The sequence below is a fragment of the Pseudophryne corroboree genome, chromosome 5 (genome assembly GCF_028390025.1).
Source record: "Pseudophryne corroboree isolate aPseCor3 chromosome 5, aPseCor3.hap2, whole genome shotgun sequence".
Taxonomy (NCBI): Eukaryota; Metazoa; Chordata; class Amphibia; order Anura; family Myobatrachidae; genus Pseudophryne; species Pseudophryne corroboree.
In genome coordinates this window covers 202,217,013-202,240,930 of record NC_086448.1, presented here as the reverse complement: position 1 = coordinate 202,240,930, position 23,918 = coordinate 202,217,013, and the positions used below count along the sequence as shown (strand labels likewise).

The following is a 23,918-nucleotide window of genomic DNA, read 5'->3' as shown; positions in this document are numbered from 1 at the left end:
TCCTGCGTGACACTGCAGTGCCACTCCTAAATGGGCCCGGTGTTTGTGTCGGCCACTAGGGTCGCTAATCTTACTCACACAGTCAGCTACCTCATTGCGCCTCTTTTTTTCTTTGCGTCATGTGCTGATTGGGGAGGGTTTTTTGGAAGGGACATCCTGCGTGACACTGCAGTGCCACTCCTAAATGGGCCCGGTGTTTGTGTCGGCCACTAGGGTCGCTAATCTTACTCACACAGTCAGCTACCTCATTGCGCCTCTTTTTTTCTTTGCGTCATGTGCTGATTGGGGAGGGTTTTTTGGAAGGGACATCCTGCGTGACACTGCAGTGCCACTCCTAAATGGGCCCGGTGTTTGTGTCGGCCACTAGGGTCGCTAATCTTACTCACACAGTCAGCTACCTCATTGCGCCTCTTTTTTTCTTTGCGTCATGTGCTGATTGGGGAGGGTTTTTTGGAAGGGACATCCTGCGTGACACTGCAGTGCCACTCCTAAATGGGCCCGGTGTTTGTGTCGGCCACTAGGGTCGCTAATCTTACTCACACAGTCAGCTACCTCATTGCGCCTCTTTTTTTCTTTGCGTCATGTGCTGATTGGGGAGGGTTTTTTGGAAGGGACATCCTGCGTGACACTGCAGTGCCACTCCTAAATGGGCCCGGTGTTTGTGTCGGCCACTAGGGTCGCTTATCTTACTCACACAGTCAGCTACCTCATTGCGCCTCTTTTTTTCTTTGCGTCATGTGCTGATTGGGGAGGGTTTTTTGGAAGGGACATCCTGCGTGACACTGCAGTGCCACTCCTAGATGGGCCAGGTGTTTGTGTCGGCCACTAGTGTCGCTTAGCTTAGTCATCCAGCGACCTTGGTGCAAATTTTAGGACTAAAAATAATATTGTGAGGTGTGAGGTATTCAGAATAGACTGAAAATGAGTGGAAATTATGGTTTTTGAGGTTAATAATAATATGGGATCAAAATGACCCCCAAGTTTTTTAGTGTTTTTTAAAAAAAACACCCGAATCCAAAACACACCCGAATCCGACAAAAAAAATTCGGTGAGGTTTTGCCAAAACGCGGTCGAACCCAAAACACGGCCGCGGAACCGAACCCAAAACCAAAACACAAAACCCGAAAAATTTCAGGCGCTCATCTCTAGTTTTTATATTTGAATCATTAATAAGATTAATAAGAACCTTCATTCCGATGGGACCCAGAATAGGACAGGTAGGACCCCAATTTTTAAAAGTGAGGGGTCCCTGGGAGCCACTTTTTTTTTCGACTCAGTGTGATCACTGGGTTATGAGGTGTAATATTAATTTGAAGTATTAATCCCACCTACTTTGGTATTGGTTCCGCCTACAGTTGGTTTGGTGCCACCCACATGAGGCCACTTTTAGAAATTTTTCCAGGGCCACTTTTGTTTCCCAATCCGCCCCTGATTGCCATCACCTGTGGTGAAACACCTTTCTTATCAACTAGCTCACCACAGGTGATGGCAATCATACATTACCAGGAAAGTCCAGGAACAGAGCATTTTCTCCCTCATGGAGAGGGTCAGGTAGGTAAGTATGCTACATACCCTCCAACATTTTACACATAAAAATCAGTACATATTAGAAAAAGGGCCCTGGCCACAGGGAAAAGGGCTGTGTGGCCACGCCCACTTTCTTATGCAGTACTTTCAATGTAAATTTGGAGAGTCAAAAATCGTTACAGACCATAAGAAAAGGTACAGTTGGAGGGTATGCAACAATAGTAAATGTTAATCCTTTCAGCAAGCAGGAGCTAATTTTAGCTCTTCAGTTGTTGCAGAACTAGAGATCCCAGCATGCCCTGAGGCATACCTCCCAACATGACCCTCTCCAGGAGGGACAGAATGCTCTGCTCCTGGACTTACCTCTTAATTTCTGATTGCCAGCACCTGTAGTGTAACACCTTTCTTATCCATTCACCTGTTCAACACAGGTGATGGCAATCAGAAATTAAGAGGGAAGCCCAGGAGCAGAGCATTGTGTCCCTCCTGGAGAGGGTCATGTTGGGAGGTTTGCCTGAGCTGCTGCTGTTTCTGTATTGACAGCCACGACCGTAGCTCAGCTCCTAGCTGTTTACTCCCATAGCCAGGCAACGGGAAACACGCAGTGCGCAGGCGCGGCCCTGTCTCCGTGGTAACGGGTAACAAGCGGCGGTATCTCGGTGTGTGAGGCGAGAGCACTGCTCGGTGTGTGACCCCGGTACTGTCTCGTCGTGTGCTCCCCGGACTGTGGTATGTGTAATAAATATTATGCGTATACTGTGCGTGTACAGAAGCTGCGTTGTATATATAATACATGAACGTTTATGTTTATTATCCGGTCTGTGACATGAATGAAGATGTACTGTAGTGTGCATCACTTATGTGTGCATATTTATATTCCAGAATCTAGATCTTGAAGACAAGCCAGCCAGGCTAATCCACTTTCAGAGTGGGATATACAGTATTACTGTATGTAACTTTGTTCCTGCTTTTCCAACTTACTTTCCAATTGCAGAATCCAATGAGTTAGTTATTGCTAACTCAGGCTACGGTTTTGCAGTTGTACAGTACGTGGGAAAAGCAGGAGCTCTATATTATATACAGTTGACACTTTTTGCTATTAAGAGAACTGAGGCATGAAAGAAAGGGCTGCCGGTCAGCCATGCTAAACTGGACATGTATGAAATAAACATGTTGCATAGCTGTATAGCATGTATAGCAGCATCATTGTGATCTAATGGCAATGCAGACATGCAACATATGTAGTTCATATGTGTCCAGGTGTAATGGCTGGCCTAGTAAAACAGGGATTGACGTCTCTGCTAGTGGAGATGTTTTGCAGAAGGTTGTATAAAGATCTTTCTTCTGTGTCTACCTTCTGAAATACAAATATGGACAGGAGAGATGTGTGATGACATAATATACAGTAATACAGTATAATACAGTGGTGTTGATACACAGTAAGTGCTAAACCCAGGTGTGTTCCTAGAAGTTACTGAGCGCCAGCTACGCTTTTAAGGACTCGCCCACCCCAGCGCTAAAGCGAATCATCAACATCTTCTTTATCTCAAAACAAACAAACTTCAACAGTTTAATTACTTATATTAAATATACCTGGAATACATATTTTGTTATCCATTTAGATGTTCAATCCAGTTGCTACTTAAATAATTTCAGCAGGTAGCCAGTCTAAAGGGACTTAGAGGAACATCGTTTATGCTGAGCCTCAAGGGGATATGGTGGTTAGGTCGACATACATTAGGTCGACGTGTACTAGGTCGACAGGTCAAAATATCGACATGCGTTTTTCACATTTTTGTTCATTTTTTGGATTTTTTCATACTTAACTATCCACATGAACTACGAATGGAACAGGCACCTTGCGAGGGGACATGGTGCACCAATTGGGGTTCCCTGTCACTTTACGAAGAAAACGACGCCAAAAACAGTAATAAAAACCCATGTCGACCTTTTGACCTGTCGACCTACATGTCAACCTAATGACCATGTCAACCTATTGTCCCTGTTGACCTAATGCATGTCGACCTTCCATGGTCGACCTAATGACTGTCGACTTAAGTTGTGTCTATCCAACAACCCATACCCGCCTCAAGGCAGTTTCCTTTCACTAAAGTAAAACATTTAAAAAAAATAATTGAAGCAGGCCACACACCGCGCATTGCGCAGCATTGAGAAAATGGTCCAGTTTGGCCACATAGGTAGGAACCTGTTTGATATAGATGGGGCCCAGGGACGGACTGGGGCCTTAATTCGGCCCTGGCAATCGTGAACGAGCGCGTGTCACGGGGGGGGGGGGGTCGCATGACATATGGGGGCGTGCCGCAAGTCATGGTTTTGCAGTTGTACAGTACGTGGGAAAAGCAGGAGCTCTATATTATATACAGTTGACACTTTTTGCTATTAAGAGAACTGAGGCATGAAAGAAAGGGCTGCCGGTCAGCCATGCTAAACTGGACATGTATGAAATAAACATGTTGCATAGCTGTATAGCATGTATAGCAGCATCATTGTGATCTAATGGCAATGCAGACATGCAACATATGTAGTTCATATGTGTCCAGGTGTAATGGCTGGCCTAGTAAAACAGGGATTGACGTCTCTGCTAGTGGAGATGTTTTGCAGAAGGTTGTATAAAGATCTTTCTTCTGTGTCTACCTTCTGAAATACAAATATGGACAGGAGAGATGTGTGATGACATAATATACAGTAATACAGTATAATACAGTGGTGTTGATACACAGTAAGTGCTAAACCCAGGTGTGTTCCTAGAAGTTACTGAGCGCCAGCTACGCTTTTAAGGACTCGCCCACCCCAGCGCTAAAGCGAATCATCAACATCTTCTTTATCTCAAAACAAACAAACTTCAACAGTTTAATTACTTATATTAAATATACCTGGAATACATATTTTGTTATCCATTTAGATGTTCAATCCAGTTGCTACTTAAATAATTTCAGCAGGTAGCCAGTCTAAAGGGACTTAGAGGAACATCGTTTATGCTGAGCCTCAAGGGGATATGGTGGTTAGGTCGACATACATTAGGTCGACGTGTACTAGGTCGACAGGTCAAAATATCGACATGCGTTTTTCACATTTTTGTTCATTTTTTGGATTTTTTCATACTTAACTATCCACATGAACTACGAATGGAACAGGCACCTTGCGAGGGGACATGGTGCACCAATTGGGGTTCCCTGTCACTTTACGAAGAAAACGACGCCAAAAACAGTAATAAAAACCCATGTCGACCTTTTGACCTGTCGACCTACATGTCAACCTAATGACCATGTCAACCTATTGTCCCTGTTGACCTAATGCATGTCGACCTTCCATGGTCGACCTAATGACTGTCGACTTAAGTTGTGTCTATCCAACAACCCATACCCGCCTCAAGGCAGTTTCCTTTCACTAAAGTAAAACATTTAAAAAAAATAATTGAAGCAGGCCACACACCGCGCATTGCGCAGCATTGAGAAAATGGTCCAGTTTGGCCACATAGGTAGGAACCTGTTTGATATAGATGGGGCCCAGGGACGGACTGGGGCCTTAATTCGGCCCTGGCAATCGTGAACGAGCGCGTGTCACGGGGGGGGGGGGGGGGAATGTCGCATGACATATGGGGGCGTGCCGCAAGTCATGGGGGTGTGGACTCGTCGCACGCCCCCATTACCATGGCAACGGTTGCTGGGGGCGGGGGCGCGCCACGATTCCAGGGGCGTAGACTCGCGGCACGCCCCCATTTACATGGAGACGATGGAACCAGAGAGCCGGAGGCTGCACTGTGCGCGGCCTTCCCAGCTCTCTGAGTGACCAATTCGGCTCACCTGACCATTAGCCCTTCTGGCATGTGCCAGAAGTGCCAGATGGCCAGCCCGGCCATTGGGGCCTGTTTTAAGATTGAATGCACACATTAATAATAATATTATTAATATTATTATTATTATTATTATTATATAGCGCTCTTTCTCCAATATGACTCAAGGCGCTTAACAGGTAGAATGAAAATAATACAGTACAGAAAAGCTCTCCCTAAACTACAGAGGGGATGTGGTTAGAAATACCAGCATCTTGACACAACTCGGATTCCCGGCACTGGAACACAGACCACCGACATCCCGAAGGTAAGTATTGGGCTGCCAGTTACAGTTTGTGCACGGGGTAAGGGTTGGGGTTAAGCACGGGGAAGGGGGGGGGGGGGGGTGTTTAGCAGTAGCTGTTTTAGCCCTAGCTGCAACCTTCCTTGTCTTCGTACACTAATGTTTTTGTTCCCCCCCTTCCACGACCACCTCCCAACTTCCCCCATCCTGCCTCAGTAGGTATATAGTGATCCATGCATGGGGGGTGGGGGATTGTAATCGTCTGGGAGGAGAGGGAGAGGATTAGTGTACTAAAGGCAGGGAGGATAGGGAGACAGCCAGACACCCCTAGAAGGCGAGCAGCAGCTTCCTACTCCTCCTTATCCTCCTCCTACTCAGCTGCCAGGGACCTCAGCAGACAGGTGCAGCTCCGATAGTGATAAGAATGAGGATGACCGCATGGGTCCATCCTCTGGCTCTGCTGTTCCTTTTTGTGCAGCTGTCTCATTCAGGGCAAACCACAGGAGGGGGAGGAGGACCAGCCCGCTGACAATAGCGCCAGCATTGTCTGCAACATTTATTGAACTGGGCAGCGCACAGTTGTGTGAGCACTCTGTAACTCCACTCAGGGGAAAAGTTATTTGATTGACAGGCACTGGCAAGAAGTTCTATTCACAAGGCCGTTGCAGAGGCGGTGCTATTTCCCCCCTCCAAATACAGATTGCCCCCCAGGACAGATGTACCCTTAGAAACTCACCCCCTGTTGCTGGGCCTGTTCACCTTGTTTTGATCTGTAACATTAGTGTTCATTTTGCTACAGTATACTTTCTCCAAAAACCTACAAGTAGACTACATTCTATACTTGCCTACCTGACTCTCTCCATGAGGGAGAAAATGCTCTGTTCCTGGACTTTCCTGGTAATGTATGATTGCCATCACCTGTGGAGAGCTAGTTAATTGATAAGAAAGGTGTTTCACCACAGGTGACGGCAATCATACATTACCAGGAAAGTGCAGGAACAGAGCATTTTCTCCCTCATGGAGAGGGTCAGGTAAGCAAGTATGCTACATTCTCATGGCGTATCTCTATATTTTCATGTCTTTATCACTCTGTCTTTGTTTTTATTTTTTTTAATAGAGTATTTTTATTCAACAAAAAATGGAAGAATTACAGACATTTCAGTGTATACCGGGAGATCCGGGTGACATTATATAACATACACAATTTACATAGTCCCGCCACACCATATACACATAAGTTTAAGCATAACCGGCAGACATAAGGCTATCTCAATAACAACCCACAAAAACAGTTTTTCTGAAGTCTGAAGGTAAATATCAACACGTTCCTAAAACATTTTCAAATTTCTCCCCAATCTAGCTCAATTAACCCCCCAACTATAAGGCCAAACATGGCCTAGCGCACCGAACAAGGGTGCCTGAAATAACAATAATTATCAAAAGAAATAAAACAAGATAAATAATAAATAATAAACAAAAAACCATAAGCAGAATAAAACAAATCTATACCATCAAGCCTATACTCTGTCTTTGTTTATATCTCTGTCTTTGTAGTATCCATAGGAAAAAAAATAACTTGATTGCTTTATAATTAGGCTTACCGCGCTCTCCCTTTAAACCAGAACACACATGAATTAAACAGGTTGTGTGGCTGATTAAAACCAATTCAAATTTAGGCTTGAAGTCAGCCAGCCACAGAACCTGTGTAATTCATATATTGTCCCGGTTTAAAGAGATAGTATGGTAAGCCTATTGCTAATTACATTATGCTTTCAATTTTAGGTAGCTTTGCTAGCATGTAAACAGTGTCCAAACGTTATACCTATTTTCCAGCAGTTGAAACCTGCTAATTATATTAGTTTATCTTGCATATAACTTGGCCGTTTGTTTTACTCTGCCTTTACACTTCTTTTAAAAGGTGACATCCCTGTAAAGCAGCTGCTCCAATGGGCGTGGCACTGACGAGAGCGGCTCAGTGGACAAGCGCTGGTTATGGAACTGGCAAGCTGGAAATCACACCTCTGAATGAAGCTCTGCTAAACGACATCATAAAGTATGTGGAGACTTTCAGCTCCCGGCATCCAGAAGAGGCAGAGTTTGTCTTCAGAGAACCTCTGGAATGGAAAACCAATTTGGAGCCATCGGCATTTGGGTCTGGTTATGATATTAGGTGAGGCTGGACCAAGAAAAAACTAGTAGTGATACTTAAAAAGCACACTAACAAGCCTAAATGACTGGCTTTTATTCTCAGCTGAAATGTCTGTGCCATTCTGTCCAACTTAACCCTTTCCTGTCGTGTGAGTTAGATACCTCTGGCAGCGCTTACTGTGGTTAGTTGATCCTAAGTTGACCTCACTTATTATTTTTAATAATCACATATAAAAAAAATAAAGTGTCATTTTGCATAATCATTTCCTGAGCCTCTGGTATTAGACTCGCAGATAACTAAAAGCATCAGACATCGGATTTTTGCATGGAATACTTTAGAAGGTATTTTCTTTGTACCTCCCCTTTTACTGTGCAGGAAACACGGTCCTCTGTACACTGTATATAGGATTTTGGACCCACCCTTTGCAAAACTAACTTCATGGGGGAAAAGTAATAATCTGCAACATGGCAGGCATTGGCGACATTCCGGTGAGTGTGCCCATTTTTTTTTTAAAGCGGCAATAAGTTGAAAGGCACAAAGCCAACCTGGTTTTGTTTTGAACCCTGTCGCACGTTGAGGTGCATAAACATAGAAACATAGAATTTGACGGCAGATAAGAACCACTTGGCCCATCTAGTCTGCCCCTTTTTTTTTTATCCTTTAGGTAATCTCAACCCTTTTTGAACCTTAATTCTTTGTAAGGATATTCATATGCCTATCCCAAGCATGTTTAAATTGCTCTACAGTCTTAGCCTCTACCACCTCTGATGGGAGACTATTCCACTTATCCACTACCCTTTCTGTGAAGTAATTTTTCCTTAAATTTCCCCTGAACCTCCCTCCAGTTTCAGTGTATGTCCTCGAGTTCTAATATTTCTCTTCCTTTGAAGAATGTTTCCCTCCTGAACTTTGTTAAGACCCTTGATATATTTAAAAGTTTCTATCATGTCCCCCCTTTACCTTCTCTCCTCCAAACTATACATGTTAAGATCTTTTAGCCTTTCCGGGTACGTTTTGTGATGTAGGCCATGCACCATTTTAGTTGCCCTTCTTTGTACACTCTCTAATGTATTTATATCCTTCTGGAGATATGGTCTCCAGAACTGGACACAGTATTCCAGATGGGGCCGCACCAATGACCTATACAGTGGCATTATCACTTCTTTTTTCCTGCTACTGATTCCTCTCCCTATGCAACCAAGCATCTGACTTGCCTTTCTCATTGCTTTGTTGCATTGCTTTCCTGCCTTCAAGTCACTTGAAATACTGACTCCTAAATCCCTTTCCTCCTCAGTAGTTTCCATTATAGTACCCTTGATACTATATTTAGCCTTTGGGTTTTTGAGACCCAAGTGCATGATTTTGCATTTTTTAGCATTAAACTGTAGTTGCCACGTTCTTGACCATTTCTCAAGCCTACCTAGGTCATCAATCATTTGTTTTACCCCTCCCGGTGTGTCTACCCTGTTGTATATCTTTGTATCATCTGCAAAAAGGCATATCTTCCCTTCAATACCATCTGCAATGTCACCAACAAAGATATTAAAGAGAACTGGACCAAGTACAAATCCCTGGGGTACTCCACTGGTAACATTTCCCTCCATAGATTGCACTCCATTAACTACAACTGTCTGTTTCCTATCCTGCAACCAGGTTCTTATCCATTTAACTGTTTTATAATCCACCCCCACGCTTTCAAGTTTATTTAGCAGTCTGCGATGTGGGACAGTGTCAAATGCCTTACTAAAGTCTAGATATGCTACATCTACAGCTCCCCCTTGATCTATTATTTTTGTCACAGAGTCAAAAAAGTCAATAAGATTTGTTTGGCATGATCTACCGCCAGTAAATATATGCTGTTTTGGATCCTGTAAGTGGTTTGATTTAAGATATTCCACAACTCTTTCTTTTAATAGTTTTTCCATTACTTTCCCCACTACTGATGTAAGGCTTACTGGTCTGTAGTTACTTGCTTCTTCCTTGCTTCCACTTTTGTGCAGTGGAACTACATTTGGTCTTTTCCAGTCCTCTGGAATAGCACCTGTATTTAGTGACTGGTTAAATAATTTTGTTAACGGTGTAACCAGCACATCTTTTAGCTCTTTGAGTATCCTTGGGTGTATCCCATCTGGTCCCATTGATTTATCCACTTTTAGTTGTGAAAGTTCTGTTAGGACCTTCTCCTCTGTAAATGTACTTTCAACTACCTTATTTTTATGAATGTCCTTGCAACTTAACTGTGGCCCCATCCCTTCTTCTGTAGTAAATACTGAGCAAAAATAATTATTTAGGTGATCTGCTATTGCCTTGTCACCCTCCACCAAATGCTCACTCTCTGTCTTAAGTCTTAGTATTCCTCCATTTGATTTTCTCCTTTCACTTATATACTTAAAAAAAGTTTTGCCCCCTTTATCTACTGACTGGGCCATTTTTTCCTCAGCTTCTGCCTTTGCACGTCTGATCGCTTTCTTAGCATCCTTCCGTCTGTCAAGATACACCTCTTTGTCATTATTATTTTGAGTCTGTTTGTATTTCCTAAAAGCCATCTTTTTTGCTTTCACACTAGTTGATACTTCTTTTGTGAACAACACTGGCTTCCTTTTCCTGGTGCTTTTCCTAACCCTTTTGATACAAAGATCAGTAGCACTTAGTATTGCACTTTTCAGTTTTTCCCACCTCTCCTGCACTCCTTCCAAGTTCCACCAGTCCGCCAATGAATCACTTAAACATCTCCCCATTTTTGCAAAATCAGCATTTCTAAAATCCAACACCTTTGTTTTTGTGTGACAGGAGTTGGATCCTGTCTTTATACTAAACCATACTGCTTGATGATCACTGGATCCCAGGTGCTCACCCACATATATGCATGTTACCAGCTTTAGGAACACAAGTCAGCAAACTAGAAAACTAGAAAGGCTGAAATACCTCAAGAGTTGCACTATGTTTTACTTCAGTTTAACGTCCTAGAATCAGATATAGGGCTCTGTGTAGTTAAAAAGGTTTCAAACGGTTTAACGTTATCTGCATTTTTTGCAGTCTTCTTAGCGCTATATATATAAAGGACCTGTCATAGCGATGCCATAGCAATGAGTGAAGGCAGGGGCATTTTAAGAGCGGAGAGGGCCCGAGTGCAGGCTCTGTGCTTGCCCTATCCTCTATGGCAGTGAGTATACTCTGGCTTTATGCCCACGCCTTGTTCTCGGGGACTTCTCTATTCCACATGCACAAATCACTGGAAAAATGGGCGCAGCGGCCATTTCCCCAGTGATTTATGTATGCAGTACTGGCCACTAGGGAAGCCAATCCCGGGCCATTTTTTCAATCCTGGGTATCAGGATTGAAAAATGGCCAATCCCGGGATTCCCGGGATATCCGGGATTGGCTTTTAGCTAGGTGGCCGCCCCACATGCCCCGCACATATAACTCACCATATACCAGGGGCGCACGGGTGGGGAACACACTCTGACCGCTGCTGGCGGCTCCCAGCAGCGGCTGACGGCGCAGAGTGACCTGGAAGGAGGAAGCCGGGCAGGGTCTGAGCGTCCTGTGGACGCTCAACGCTGATCCCTCAATCCCCGGGATTGAATCCCGGCCATTTTTGGCCCTAAATCCCGGGATCCCGCCGATCCGGGGATTGGCCACCATACTGGCCACCGCCGTGGAACTCCGGAGAGATAAGTATAATCATATGGGTGCAGGGTACCCTCAGGGGCCCGTGTGCACTGCACACCTAGCACCCATTATAGATATGCTTATGCATGTAGGCCTCTGTGGGTGGCACTGTCACTGCCCAACGGTCCCTGTATCTGTCTAGCAGGGGGCCAGGAACGGTGAGTATCACTGCTGCAGTGCCGTCCTGTTGATGCTCCAGATATGCACTCTACAGCTTGTACAGCTGCTTGAAGCATCCTGAGAATACTTTGGGCAGTGCTGTACTTCCCGGCCGCATGATGTCATACGCCCAGGTGTCGTGGCTGGCACAGTGCTCCATAAGGTACTGTTATGGTGGTGGTCCTGACATAGAAAACTGTCCTGCAGTGTGCTTCTTCCTCTGTCATCCATCTGGGGGACGCTGCGCCGTTACTTGTGGGTTAGAGGTGTGTGGTAGTGGAGTTTGGCACATAATCTATCTAAAGCTGACTCCTCCCCCCTCTAACCCCTCCCATCTCCTTCCTGCTCAGCCATCACTCAGTTTTAGTTTTGTGCCTGTGGAGTACAGACACAGTTTTTATTTCTCCTAGATTTTTTCTTTTCTTTTATTATTTTATTTACTATTTACAAGATACCTAGTCCCTGTTTACAGGTGACAGGTATAAATGGAGCAAGGATGCTGTCGAAAAGGGCCACCATACCTTGGTCACTGGGGCCTTTTTATTCACTAAAAAGCGGCAGATCAAGGTACTGGACAGCCACAATCTGTCACTGACAGTATTGGGCTGTCCCTAACTTCTTTTCTTATTTTATTTATTATTTTTACCTACAACCCCAATCCCCCCCCGGCGCATGCCCGCCAGCCAGCCAGCTGGAGCTGTACCGGAGACCTGTCCCCTACAACCGCAGTGAGAGTGTCTGAGGGGTTGTGGGGACGGACGGAGATCCCGGACATAGAAGCCGCCGCGACAGCCGCTGTGCTTAGCGACGCGCGGCGGCCCGAACTTTCGGTCTGACGCGTGGTGACAGCGGGAGCGCAGGGACGGCTTCCCGCCCTGCTCTGCCCGCGCGCGCGCCACTTTGCCTGACGCCATCTTCCCTAGCTGAAGCAGGGGGACGCTGTGCAGAGCAAGGAGCCTTCCAGGGGGAGAAATTATTTACAAACCGCAAGTATAGAGGGGGCTAATCCAAGGGGGGGATTACAGTCAGCACTATTGGGACACAGATCACTAGTCAGAATTTTGATACTTTTCTTTAGTACACAATTTCAGAATAAGAAAAATGACTCGTAAACCGGACAAACCTACAAAGGGCAAAACGGCCTCAGTAGTTTATTTTTCCTGCTCTCAGTGTGGCTCAAAGCTAGCTAAAGGTAGTACTGACGCAGGTACCCTATGTACTTCATGCTCTGGTGCATCAGTGACAGATCAGCAGGGAGGTTCCACAGATCAGCCGATGCCCCCATGGGTTAAGAACATGGTGGATGCCATTTCAGATTTGCGTCAGTCTAGAGAGACTGAATCTGATCGGACTCAGGTGGAGCCTTTATGGGCCCAAAATATGGGCAAGTGTCTCACTGATTTAACTCAGTCCTTAAATAAGTTTGTAAATGCTGCCAGCAGTTCGACTGCTACTAAGCGATCGCAGCCGTTACCCGCTATAGCGTTTCCAGGAGAGGAGGCGGACTCTCTGTCATCTCCTTTGGAGGAGGGGGAGGTAGATCCTGAATGGGATGAAGTTTCGGCTTGGGAAGATGAGGAACCTTCTACTAGTTCAGGTGTTAGATTGTTAATAGAAGCCATTCGTCAGACTCTTAATATTCAGGACGCGGCGGTGGAGGAAACTCCGTCCCCCTTTTTCAAACGACAGAAGAGACAGGTTACTGCCTTCCCTTCTTATTCTCACTTTGCGGATATTTTAAAAGAATCCTGGCTTAAACCGGATTCTCGTTTTCAGGCGCCTAAAAAGTTAAAATTTCTATATCCTTTTACGGAGGAAGATACAAAATTGTGGGAGACGGCCCCAAAGGTAGACGCTCCTATTTCACATCTGGCAAAAGCTACGGTTATTCCGTCGGTACAGTCTGTGACCTTAAAAGACACTACCGATAGGAAGATAGAAGCATTACTAAAATCTATGTTTTCTTTATCAGGTGTTTCCCTCCGTCCAGTGCTGGCGAGTGCCTGGGTACTTAAGGCCGTGGATGAATGGCTTGCACAGGTGCTATCTGGAATGCAGTCGGACGATCCGTCGGAAGCCATTCAATTAGCGGAACAGATTTCGGAGGCGCTCACTTATGTGGGTGAAGCCTTGTTGGATTCGGTTGCGCTACAGTCCCGGGTTTCAGCCTTGACAGTATCCGCAAGACGCTCTTTGTGGCTTAGAGTTTGGAATGCTGATTCTGACTCAAAGCAAACATTGACGGCAGTGCCTTTTGAAGGTGAGTTTCTTTTTGGATCAGAGTTAAAGAAGATTATTTCAGATACTACTGGAGGAAAGAGCCCTTTCCTTCCATCTGCACCTCACAAACCAAAACCTACAAGGTTTCGGTCCTTTCGTACACAGGGCAGAGGTAGTTTCCAATCCTTTCATGCTTCCTCCAGATTTCCAAGACGGGGGTCTTTCAGAGGAAGAGGATCCCAGGCTATTCGCAGACCGGCCAGTAAGCCTGCCGACAAACCTGAGGCATGACGCCTCAGGTCTCCTGGAGGGATCGATGAAGGTTGGGGCCCGGTTACTTCAGTTCAGGAAAGTGTGGCTCCTATCGAAACCGGATCGGTGGGTAATGGGGGTCATATCCAGAGGATATATGTTGGATTTCGAAGAGACAGTCCCAACCCGACTATTCATAACGCCTCTCCCAGACGATCCCTCCAGACGTCAAGCTCTTCTTCAGGCAATCACAACCCTCTTACGAAATGGAGTAATCATTCCGGTTCCCTCTCATCAGAGGGGTCGGGGTTTTTACTCAAGTCTTTTTCTCGTGGACAAGCCGGATGGTTAGTTTCGGCCCATTCTGAATCTGAAGGCTCTCAACCCGTATCTCTCAACCCAAAAATTCAAGATGGAATCCATTCGCTCAATTATCGCCGCCATGGAGCCAGGGGAATATTTGGCTTCAATAGACATAAAATATGCCTACTTACATGTCCCGATTTGGGTAGGACATCAGTCTCTGCTGAGATTTGCAGTCGGCCCGGAGCATTTTCAGTTTCAAGCTCTTCCCTTTGGTCTCTCTACGGCTCCCCGGGTTTTTACAAAGGTCATAGGCCATGTAGTCGCAGTTCTTCGTTGCCAAGGGGTCAACATCACTCCATATTTGGACGACCTGTTGGTCAAGGCACCGTCAGCGGAGATTCTCACTCAGAACCTGCATCTAACGATGGAGACTCTACAGTCGTTCGGGTGGATAATCAACTTTCCAAAGTCATCTCTACTCCCTTCCCAGAAAATGATTTTTCTGGGACTTTTATTCGACACCAACAGCCAGAAGGTGTTTCTTCCTGCGGACAAGATTCAGGATCTGCAGTCCAGAATCCGAACCCTGTTACACTTACCAGTAGTGTCGGTCCTCAGATGTATGCAGGTGTTGGGCAAGATGGTATCCTCTTTCGAGGCAGTTCCATATGCCAGATTTCATGCCCGACCTCTTCAAACTCAGATTCTCAACTGTTGGACTCGGACGGAACTACGTCTCGAATTGCAGTTGATCCGCTTGTCGGTAAAGACTCGTCAGTCTCTTCACTGGTGGCTTCACAGTCACAATTTGAAAAAGGGTGCACCGTTCACGATCTGGTCTTGGATGATGGTCACCACGGACGCAAGCCTCAGTGGTTGGGGGGCAGTGTTCCAGACTCATCACTTCCAAGGACGCTGGAACAATCAGGAGTCAAAATTACAAATCAACATTCTGGAACTAAGGGCGATTCGGTATGCACTCCTTCACATTCAGACCATGGTACAGGGTCAACCAGTTCGTGTGCAGTCCGACAATGCCACCGCAGTGGCTTACATCAACAAACAGGGAGGAACTCGCAGCTGGTCCGCAATGAGAGAAGTCGCTCAGATTCTCGCGTGGGCGGAACGTTGGGTTCCTGTGATCTCCGCAATTCACATTCCAGGAGTCGAGAACTGGGAAGCAGACTTTTTGAGTCGTCACACGATTCATCCGGGAGAATGGGAACTTCATCAAGAAGTGTTTCTCTCTCTAGTGGACCGATGGGGAATGCCAGACGTAGACCTGATGGCGTCTCGCCTCAACGCGAAACTTCCTCACTACGGCGCAAGGACTCAAGATCCACAGGCATTCCTGATCGATGCTCTAACTGCTCCATGGCAGTTTCAACTGAGGTATGTGTTTCCGCCAATCCCACTGATCCCGCGTCTACTTCAACACATTCGGCGAGAGGGTCTCGCAGTGATTCTGGTGGCTCCAGATTGGCTGCGTCGACAGTGGTACACTCTTCTGCGCAGTATGGTTGTCGGAGACCCCTTTCGTCTACCTCTGCGACCAGATCTTCTTCTTCAAGGACCTTGTCGCCACCCAGATTTACATCGGATGGCTTTGACGGCTTGGCTCTTGAATCCAAGATTTTAAAGGCAAAAGGTCTTTCTCGATCGGTTGTTCAGACGATGATTCGAGCTAGGAAACCGGTGACTTCTGGCATTTACCATAGGGTATGGCGTATTTACATTGCTTGGTGCGAACAACGGAGCCTAACTCCGCATTTGTTTAGACTACCTCGCCTGCTCTATTTCCTTCAGGAGGGTCTCGATAAGGGCCTAAAGCTTTCTTCACTAAAAGGTCAGGTTTCAGCTTTGTCGGTTCTTTTTCAGAAGAAGCTAGCGATTATTCCAGAGGTTCAAACATTCCTGCAGGGAGTACTTCGGATTCAACCACCTTTTGTCCCTCCGGTTCCTCCCTGGGATTTAAACTTGGTCCTTACGGCTCTTCAAACCTCTCCATTTGAACCTTTGGAATCGGTGGAACTACGTTATCTGACGCAAAAAGTTGTTTTTCTGTTGGCTATTGCCTCAGCTAGACGGGTATCTGAGTTGGCGGCCCTTTCTTGCAGACCCCCCTTGTTAGTGTTTCATGAGAACCGGGTGGTTCTGCGGACTAAGCCTTCTTTCCTTCCAAAGGTTGTTTCAACATTCCATTTAAATCAGGACATTGTCCTTCCGGCTTTTACTCCGACATCTCCTTCTGGGGAGGACTCTCATTTGGCTCTCCTGGATGTGGTTCGAGCCTTACGTATCTATTTGTCTCGCACAGAGTCATTCCGTCGTACGGATAACTTGCTGGTTTTGATTTATGCTCCGAAACGAGGTTGGCCGGCCTCCAAAAATACTGTGGCCCGTTGGATAACTTCGGCCATAAGACAGGCTTACGTGTCTTCTCATGTTTCGGTTCCTGACTCAATTAGGGCTCATTCGACTAGAGCTGTTGGAGCCTCTTGGGCTGTTCGCGGTGGTGCATCTGTTGAGCAACTGTGCAGGGCGGCGACCTGGTCGTCAGTTCATACTTTCACAAAGTTTTATCGTTTTCATACTTTTGGTTTGGAGACTGCCTCTGTTGGGCGTCGTATATTAAAGGCGGCTATTCCGTCACCGTCTCCCTCCTCTCATTAGCTTGCTTTGGGAAATCCCACAAGTAACGGCGCAGCGTCCCCCAGATGGATGACAGAGAAATGGGGATTTTTGTTTACTTACCGTAAAATCTCTTTCTCTGAGTCCATCTGGGGGACGCTGTGATCCCTCCCATGGTTTTGTCTGGTTTAATTGGTTAGTTTTTTTGTTCTGTTCTATCTCCTTTGGCTTGGCTAAACGTTAACTGAGTGATGGCTGAGCAGGAAGGAGATGGGAGGGGTTAGAGGGGGGAGGAGTCAGCTTTAGATAGATTCTGTGCCAAACTCCACTACCACACACCTCTAACCCACAAGTAACGGCGCAGCGTCCCCCAGATGGACTCAGAGAAGGAGATTTTACGGTAAGTAAACAAAAATCCCCATTTTGCCATCTTTCACAAATTCAAAAGACTGCAACATATGCTTGAAGCCCTGTGCTCATTCTCCTACTTCTCCTATATACCGGTATACAGTAAATACCGGACTTACTACCTGTGGGGCCTGCAGGCATATAACAAACAAAATGAAAAGGCAGAAAAATCGGAATTTTCCGCACTATACCAGAGGTTCCTAAACTCAGTCCTCATTGCACCCTGACAGTCACCCAGGCAGGTTTTAAGTACATGCTTGGCTACAAGTGACTTAGGGGGTCATCCAGACCCAAACGCAGCCGCGCATCTGTACGCAGTGGCTGCTTTCAGGTGGTCTGTGCACTGTCTGCAATGCGCGTGCATGATCTTACCCATTACTGCCGCATCCCAAAAGGATGCGGCTGCAGTGTGATTGACAGCGGCAGGCATTCACGGGGCGGCTATGCAGCGTTGGGGGGTGTGGTGGGCTGAACGGGGGTGGACCAGGTGTATTTTTGACGTCATATGCAGCCGCTCCGATAAAAAAAATGTCGGCGGACTGTCTGACAGCGCAGCCAGGCTGCGCTGCCAGGGGCCAACCTTAATTTGATGCATCCGTGTCGGGAGGCGGCCTGTCACACATGCTGGGTGGCCTCGCCCTGTGCTGGGCAGCCCTCAGCATGTGAGAAGATGGACATGTATGCAGCGATCTGCGTCCATCTCTGAATAAGGTCCTTAATTAATACCTGAGTCATATTTATTTATCCATCTTTGCTGAGCCATAGATATCTGTAAAACCTGCACTGTTATGGGCCCTACACACAGCGCAATGTGCCACCGAGGTGCCCGACGACCAATACGGCCGCCGGACGACCCGGCAGCGAGGGAGGGATGACGGGGGGAGAGAAGTTTCTACACTCCCCCCGTCATCCGGCCTCATAGCCGTGCATTCTAATATGGACGATATTGTCCATATTAACTTGTATGCATAAACGGGCCGGCACCAACGATGAACGAGCTCGGGGCCGCACATCATTCATCGTTGTGCCTACACACTGAAAGATATGATCGCCTCTGATTGACAGGCAGAGGCGATCGCATTTTCTGCGGCCCCCCTCACAGAAAGTGCGGGCGCATGTGCAGGACAGGCGCTGCGCCCGCACCTGCGGGGCGATAGTAAAAATTCCGGTTGGATCGCGATTTGCGATCCAACCTGAATTAGCCCCTATATACCCACCCAGCTAGCGCATGACATGTGATGTACTTCATGGACTACGCGCTGTCGACATCAGATGTAGGAGGTGGTCATGATAATGTGACTCGACTGTATATTTTTCCAATGTAATCCTAGTAACAAAGGTAATACTGTAGTTCCGTATTTGTTTCAGTGAATGTGTTAATACGGTTTGGATCAACTTTTATATGTTGTGCAAAAGCTTGGGAACCAAAAACAAAACAAAAAATCAATGATAGAAGAAGCTGGAGGTTTATTTGTCATGAAAAAATGTGGTGACCTAAGCTTTCTGGCAGGTTGTATGTGTTACATACAGTATATGTCTGACACACTAATTGCACAGTGCAAACTGTGATCTGTTATTCCGTATACTACTGACTGCAGCTTGGCGCTCATCCTATCATTTCAGTGACACCATGGTGAAGTCTGAGGATAAAGATGAAGATGACAACCCACTGCTCCTCCTGGCTTCTTCTACAGTGAAGGTCAGGAGCTTTAAACACTTATCACACTTTCTACAGCTCGCCCGTGATAAAAAGTTAAAAGAAACCCAGGCTTGCTTGGAAGGTTAGTCACTTTAGAACAACGTAATTATATCCTACACATATATGTAATATGTGTCCATGAATATTATATGTAGGGTCCACTCTAAGTAATTAGTCTCCCTCATGGGTCTGTTTTTTTTTGTCACAATTACAAGGGATCTTTTTATCTAAAAATTGTGGTCAGTCCTCCGAAAACGTTACTATTTAAGAAGAAGGTCCTGCAGCAGATATCGGGTGTTCCCCAATTTAACGATTGCAGCAGCTGTCCCCATAGCTTTATATGGTAATTGTGATAATGGTTATTTACCAAGTTCCAAAAAGTGAGCTTTTTGGAGCTTGGCCCCATTAGCTAATGTCCTCTTTAGATGTCATCAACCATTGTCGTCCACAGGCAATTTTCTCTGATATCCAAAGGATCCATCTCCAGTGTTTACCATTTACATATGTGCTGTCCAATGGCTGCAGATGTATAGTAGCACAGCCAGATCTGAACCCAGAAGTAAAGTTGTAGGGGTCAGTTCAAATAGCCATGAGGCGCCTTGCTCCGTAAGTAAGTGTGACTATATGCCACACTTACGGCAACTCAGACTTTGCAGCTTTTTGTGCTCCAAAATTAAATGATATATTGGCCTACCCAATACTGTGGCACCCCTGAATGGGGTGGATGGCACTACAGCTCCAGGCCCGCACATAAATATAGGCCCATCACCATGATGGCAAAATGATGCCCAGCTGCCCAGCTTGCGTCGCCATAAATCATAATATTAAACTTGTATTTCTATTTTCCGGACAAATGATGCAATTTTGTTTTTATATATTCCGGAAGTTATTGGGGCTGTAGGGGGGTCAGGGGCGTAAGTTCATTCCAGTAGCATGGAGGCAAGTTGTAGTTCGGTCCCCCCCATGTGTGTGAATGTGTATCTATCTATCTATCTATCTATCTATCTATCTATCTATCTATCTATCTATCTATCTATTAGTGTGTGTGTGTGTCTGTATGTCTGTCTATCATTATTGCCATAACCAGTGGCGGAACCACCGCCAGTGCAGTAATTTGAATAATGGAGACTACTGTGCACCGTTATATGAATTGGTATTATTTTGTGGCCACACCCCTTCCCCACGAAGCCACTCCCCTATATTTTTTGGCCGTGCCTACGGCGCGCACTGCCCCTGTTTTGCATGGAGGGGTGGGGCTCAGATGCCGTTTCTTGCACACAGTGCTAAAATGTCTAGTTACGGCACTGTTGCTAGGTATCCATTTCTCTAGCCCTGAGCAGGTCCCCCTCACCAGATCCTCTCCAGGGGTGAGGGGATGGACTTGATGGGATGGGGGGTGGGGGTGGGGGTGGCCAAAGCATTTTGTCGCACCTGGGCCCACCGCTCGCTAGTTCTGCCACTGGCTATAACATTTAAGTAATAATAAGCATACCTTACATAGTGAGATGTCAAATCATCAGATGCAGTTGATATGTGATATACAGCAAAAGCAGGGAGCAAATAAGAAAGGCACCCATCATGGACATCTCAATGTCCACCACCCACATTCTGGTGCCTGGGGGAGAATGCCGTTAGACACATTGCACCAGATGGGCAGAGTAGTAATATCTTGGAAAGCTGAAGCTGCCCAAGCCACCTTCTGTGTTAGACTTTTGGAGAATGCGGGCCAGGATTCGAGGCTTTCTATCATACCAGTGAAACACACTATTAATTGCTGTAGGGAGGTGGGAATTGAAGGGGGCATTCTAGTGGGCAGTGTGTGGTATAACATCTTGGCAAGACATTCATTTTTGATCGAGGTTATATGCTTCGCCAATAAAATAATGAGGTTGCTCCATGACTCGCCCTCTCTTCGTGCAGTTAATGAGTGGGGATATTTAATCTGATGGGAACACCAACTGAAAGGGAAATTAAATTCAGGGGAACATAATGTTAGGTAGTGCAATAAGTAATTAGCATTTTTTATTGCAAATGTCTTATGAATAAATAGAAGAAGCAAACATTAATTTATGAGCGTTTGGTACACATAGAAGCTCTTTTTTCCAAATCGCATGCCTTTCATTATGAGTTGTTCTCTATTTTGTGACCTAAGAGTTATTTTGGATGTTGGGTATAATGGGGCATTTCCCTTTCATAGATCGTGTGGCAGACAGGCAGCAGATGCAGCTGTTAATCACAAGAAGTTTTGGCTTGCGAGCTTAAGAAACCATAGTAGATTTGTAATGCCAGTAGTGAAAGCATTAGTCACTATTGCATGTAGTGTATTGTGCAGTGTGGTCATCTTGTGTGCACATATTCCTCTAGCTGGACGACAGTGCATACAAAGAAATCTGCAAAATGTACAGTGGGCACAAGAAACATCCGGGCGGATGGGCAGTTTTACCAATTTTAGGATTACACCCTTTGTAGCCCGCTCGGTACTGACCATTCCCATTTCAGTCAACTGTATTCAGTTTGTTCTAACTCACATCCTATATAATCAGGGCTGTTTCTAGACAATTTGTCTCCCAGTGCGAGCATTAAAAAAAATGCCGCACCCCCCATAGACTTTCCAAATGCACCCCCCAGACATAAAAAAAACTTAGGTGTGGCCTTGCTAAAATGGGCCTGGCCTCTCAGGAAAAGACTACCTTACAACCAATTTTTTGACCCTGCAACAACAGACCTCTGCCATCACAGGGGAAAAAACCAAACATTCCAACATATTAAGTCCCACACAGTAATGCCCCTTGCACCATATTATGCCCCCCGCACAATATTATGCCATATACCGCAATGCCCATGATACATTATGCACTACAGTAAAGCTTCTGATTACTTTTAAATGTTCATTGCCATGGGTTTCATGTGCTGGGTGCCATGCTGATTGCCAAGGGTTATGCTCATTGCGAAGGGTTTCATGCACTGGGTGTCGAGCTCGTTGCCAGGGGTTTAATGCGCTGGGTGTCATGCTTGTTGCCAAGGGTAATGCTCGTTGCCAAAGGTAATTATCATTGCCAAGAGTTTCATGCGCTAGGTGTCATGCTCATATCCAGGGGTTTTATGCACTGGGTGTCATGCTCGTTTCCAAGGGTAATGCTCAATTCCAAGGGTGTTTTGCTATCCTGCTCCCATCCTCCTCCCGGCCATACCACCCATAGTACTCCTGCTGGACAGCGGAGTTTTGCATACAATGGAAAGGATAGGAGAGCAGGATAGAAGAGCCTGCAAGTGCCGCGGCGGGCGCCCTGTTCGATCGCACGGTACGCCCACTGCAAGAAACGGCACTGTATATAATAAAAGGCTAAGGTTGCTCCTCACCTCTGTTATGTGCCCGGGCGGCCACTAGAGGCTGCCACACGGACCAGTTGACTCACAGCTGAAAGGGAAACTGATACTGCAGGGAGATGTTACAGCCTCCTATCCTGCTGCTGCTAATATTAATAATACTGATCTGACTGTTTCACACAGAGAGAGGGCTGGGGAGAGAGGGATCCAGATTTTTTCAATATAGCCACCTCTTTGGTGCCGCCACCAGCCACTGTAGAGTGCCTGATGGAGCTCTGTTCTGGACACAGACACACACACACACACATACACACACATACACCCTAGGGGGGTAATTCAGAGTTGATCGCAGCAGAAAATTTGTTAGCAGTTGGGCAAAACCATGTGCACTGCAGGGGGGGCAGATATAACATGTGCAGAGAGAGTTAGATTTGGGTGTGGTGTGTTCAAACTGAAATCTAAATTGCAGTGTAAAAATAAAGCAGCCAGTATTTACCCTGCACAGAAACGAAATAACCCACCCAAATCTAACTCTCTCTGCACATGTTATATCTGCTCCACCTGCAGTGCACATGGTTTTGCCCAACTGCTAACAAATTTGTTGCTGCGATCAACTCTTAATTACCCCCTATGTACATTGCACCCCGCACTGTATACAGGGGGTCATTCCGAGTTGATCACTATTTTTTGCAGCTCTGTGATTAGGTCAAAACTCGGCAAAACTGCACATGCGTATGCACCGCAATGCGCAGACGCGTCGTCCGGGTACAACGAGGATCGGTGCTGAGCGATGGCTTTAACAAAGAATCCATTCGCACAGCCATCGCAAGGTGATTGACAGAAAGAGGGCATTTGTGGGTGTCAACTGTCCATTTTCTGGGAGTGTTTGGAAAAACGCGGGCGTGTCCAAGCGTTTACAGGGCGGGTGTCTGACGTCAATTCCGGTACCAAAAAGACTGAAGTGATTGCAGCAGCTGAGTAAGTCCAGAGCTACTCAGAAACTGCAAAAATCTTTTTTGTACCGCTCGGCTGCAAAAGCATTCGCACACAAAGTGAAAATACACTCCCTTATAGGCGGCGACTATCTGATCGCAGCGCTGCAAGAAAAAGTTTTTTAGCGAACAACTTGGAATGGCCCCCACTATCCCTATATACACTGCACCCCCATCCTTTTCCATATTCTGCACCCCCAACCATAAACTTCCCCCTATGTACACATTGTACCCTATGCCCCTCCGTATAGTGCCCCCTACATATACTGCTCACGCCATATGCTGCATACTCTGCAACCCCTCCTCCATATACTTTGCTGCGACCCCAGGTTACTTTCCATCCCGGGACTCAGCAACAAGTAGCAGCAGTAACCAGAAAATGGATGCAGGAACCACCAGACGGTCCCGCAGCGTTCAGAGCAAAGGCATCGGGGACACTTACCAGCAGGCGGAGAAGGTGAATCAATGTGGCAGGATGG

At 46.2% G+C, this 23,918-nt stretch overlaps 1 protein-coding gene across 4 annotated transcripts in view; it reads left to right on the top strand.

The window, feature by feature from the left end:
* The first annotated feature begins 2,043 nt into the window (after positions 1–2,043).
* ODAD2 (outer dynein arm docking complex subunit 2) overlaps positions 2,044–23,918 on the top strand; it is a 367,969-nt gene continuing 346,094 nt past the window's right edge. The window contains exons 1-3 of one of the 4 annotated variants that reach the window (XM_063922016.1): positions 2,044–2,256; positions 7,543–7,794; positions 19,045–19,202. In XM_063922016.1, coding sequence (XP_063778086.1) covers positions 7,571–7,794; positions 19,045–19,202 — 382 coding nt within the window. In that variant the 5' untranslated portion in view covers positions 2,044–2,256; positions 7,543–7,570. Of the gene's footprint in view, positions 2,257–5,585; positions 5,649–5,884; positions 6,026–7,542; positions 7,795–19,044; positions 19,203–23,918 lie in introns of those variants that run through there. The other 3 variants (XM_063922013.1, XM_063922015.1, XM_063922014.1) reach the window with 3 other exon arrangements.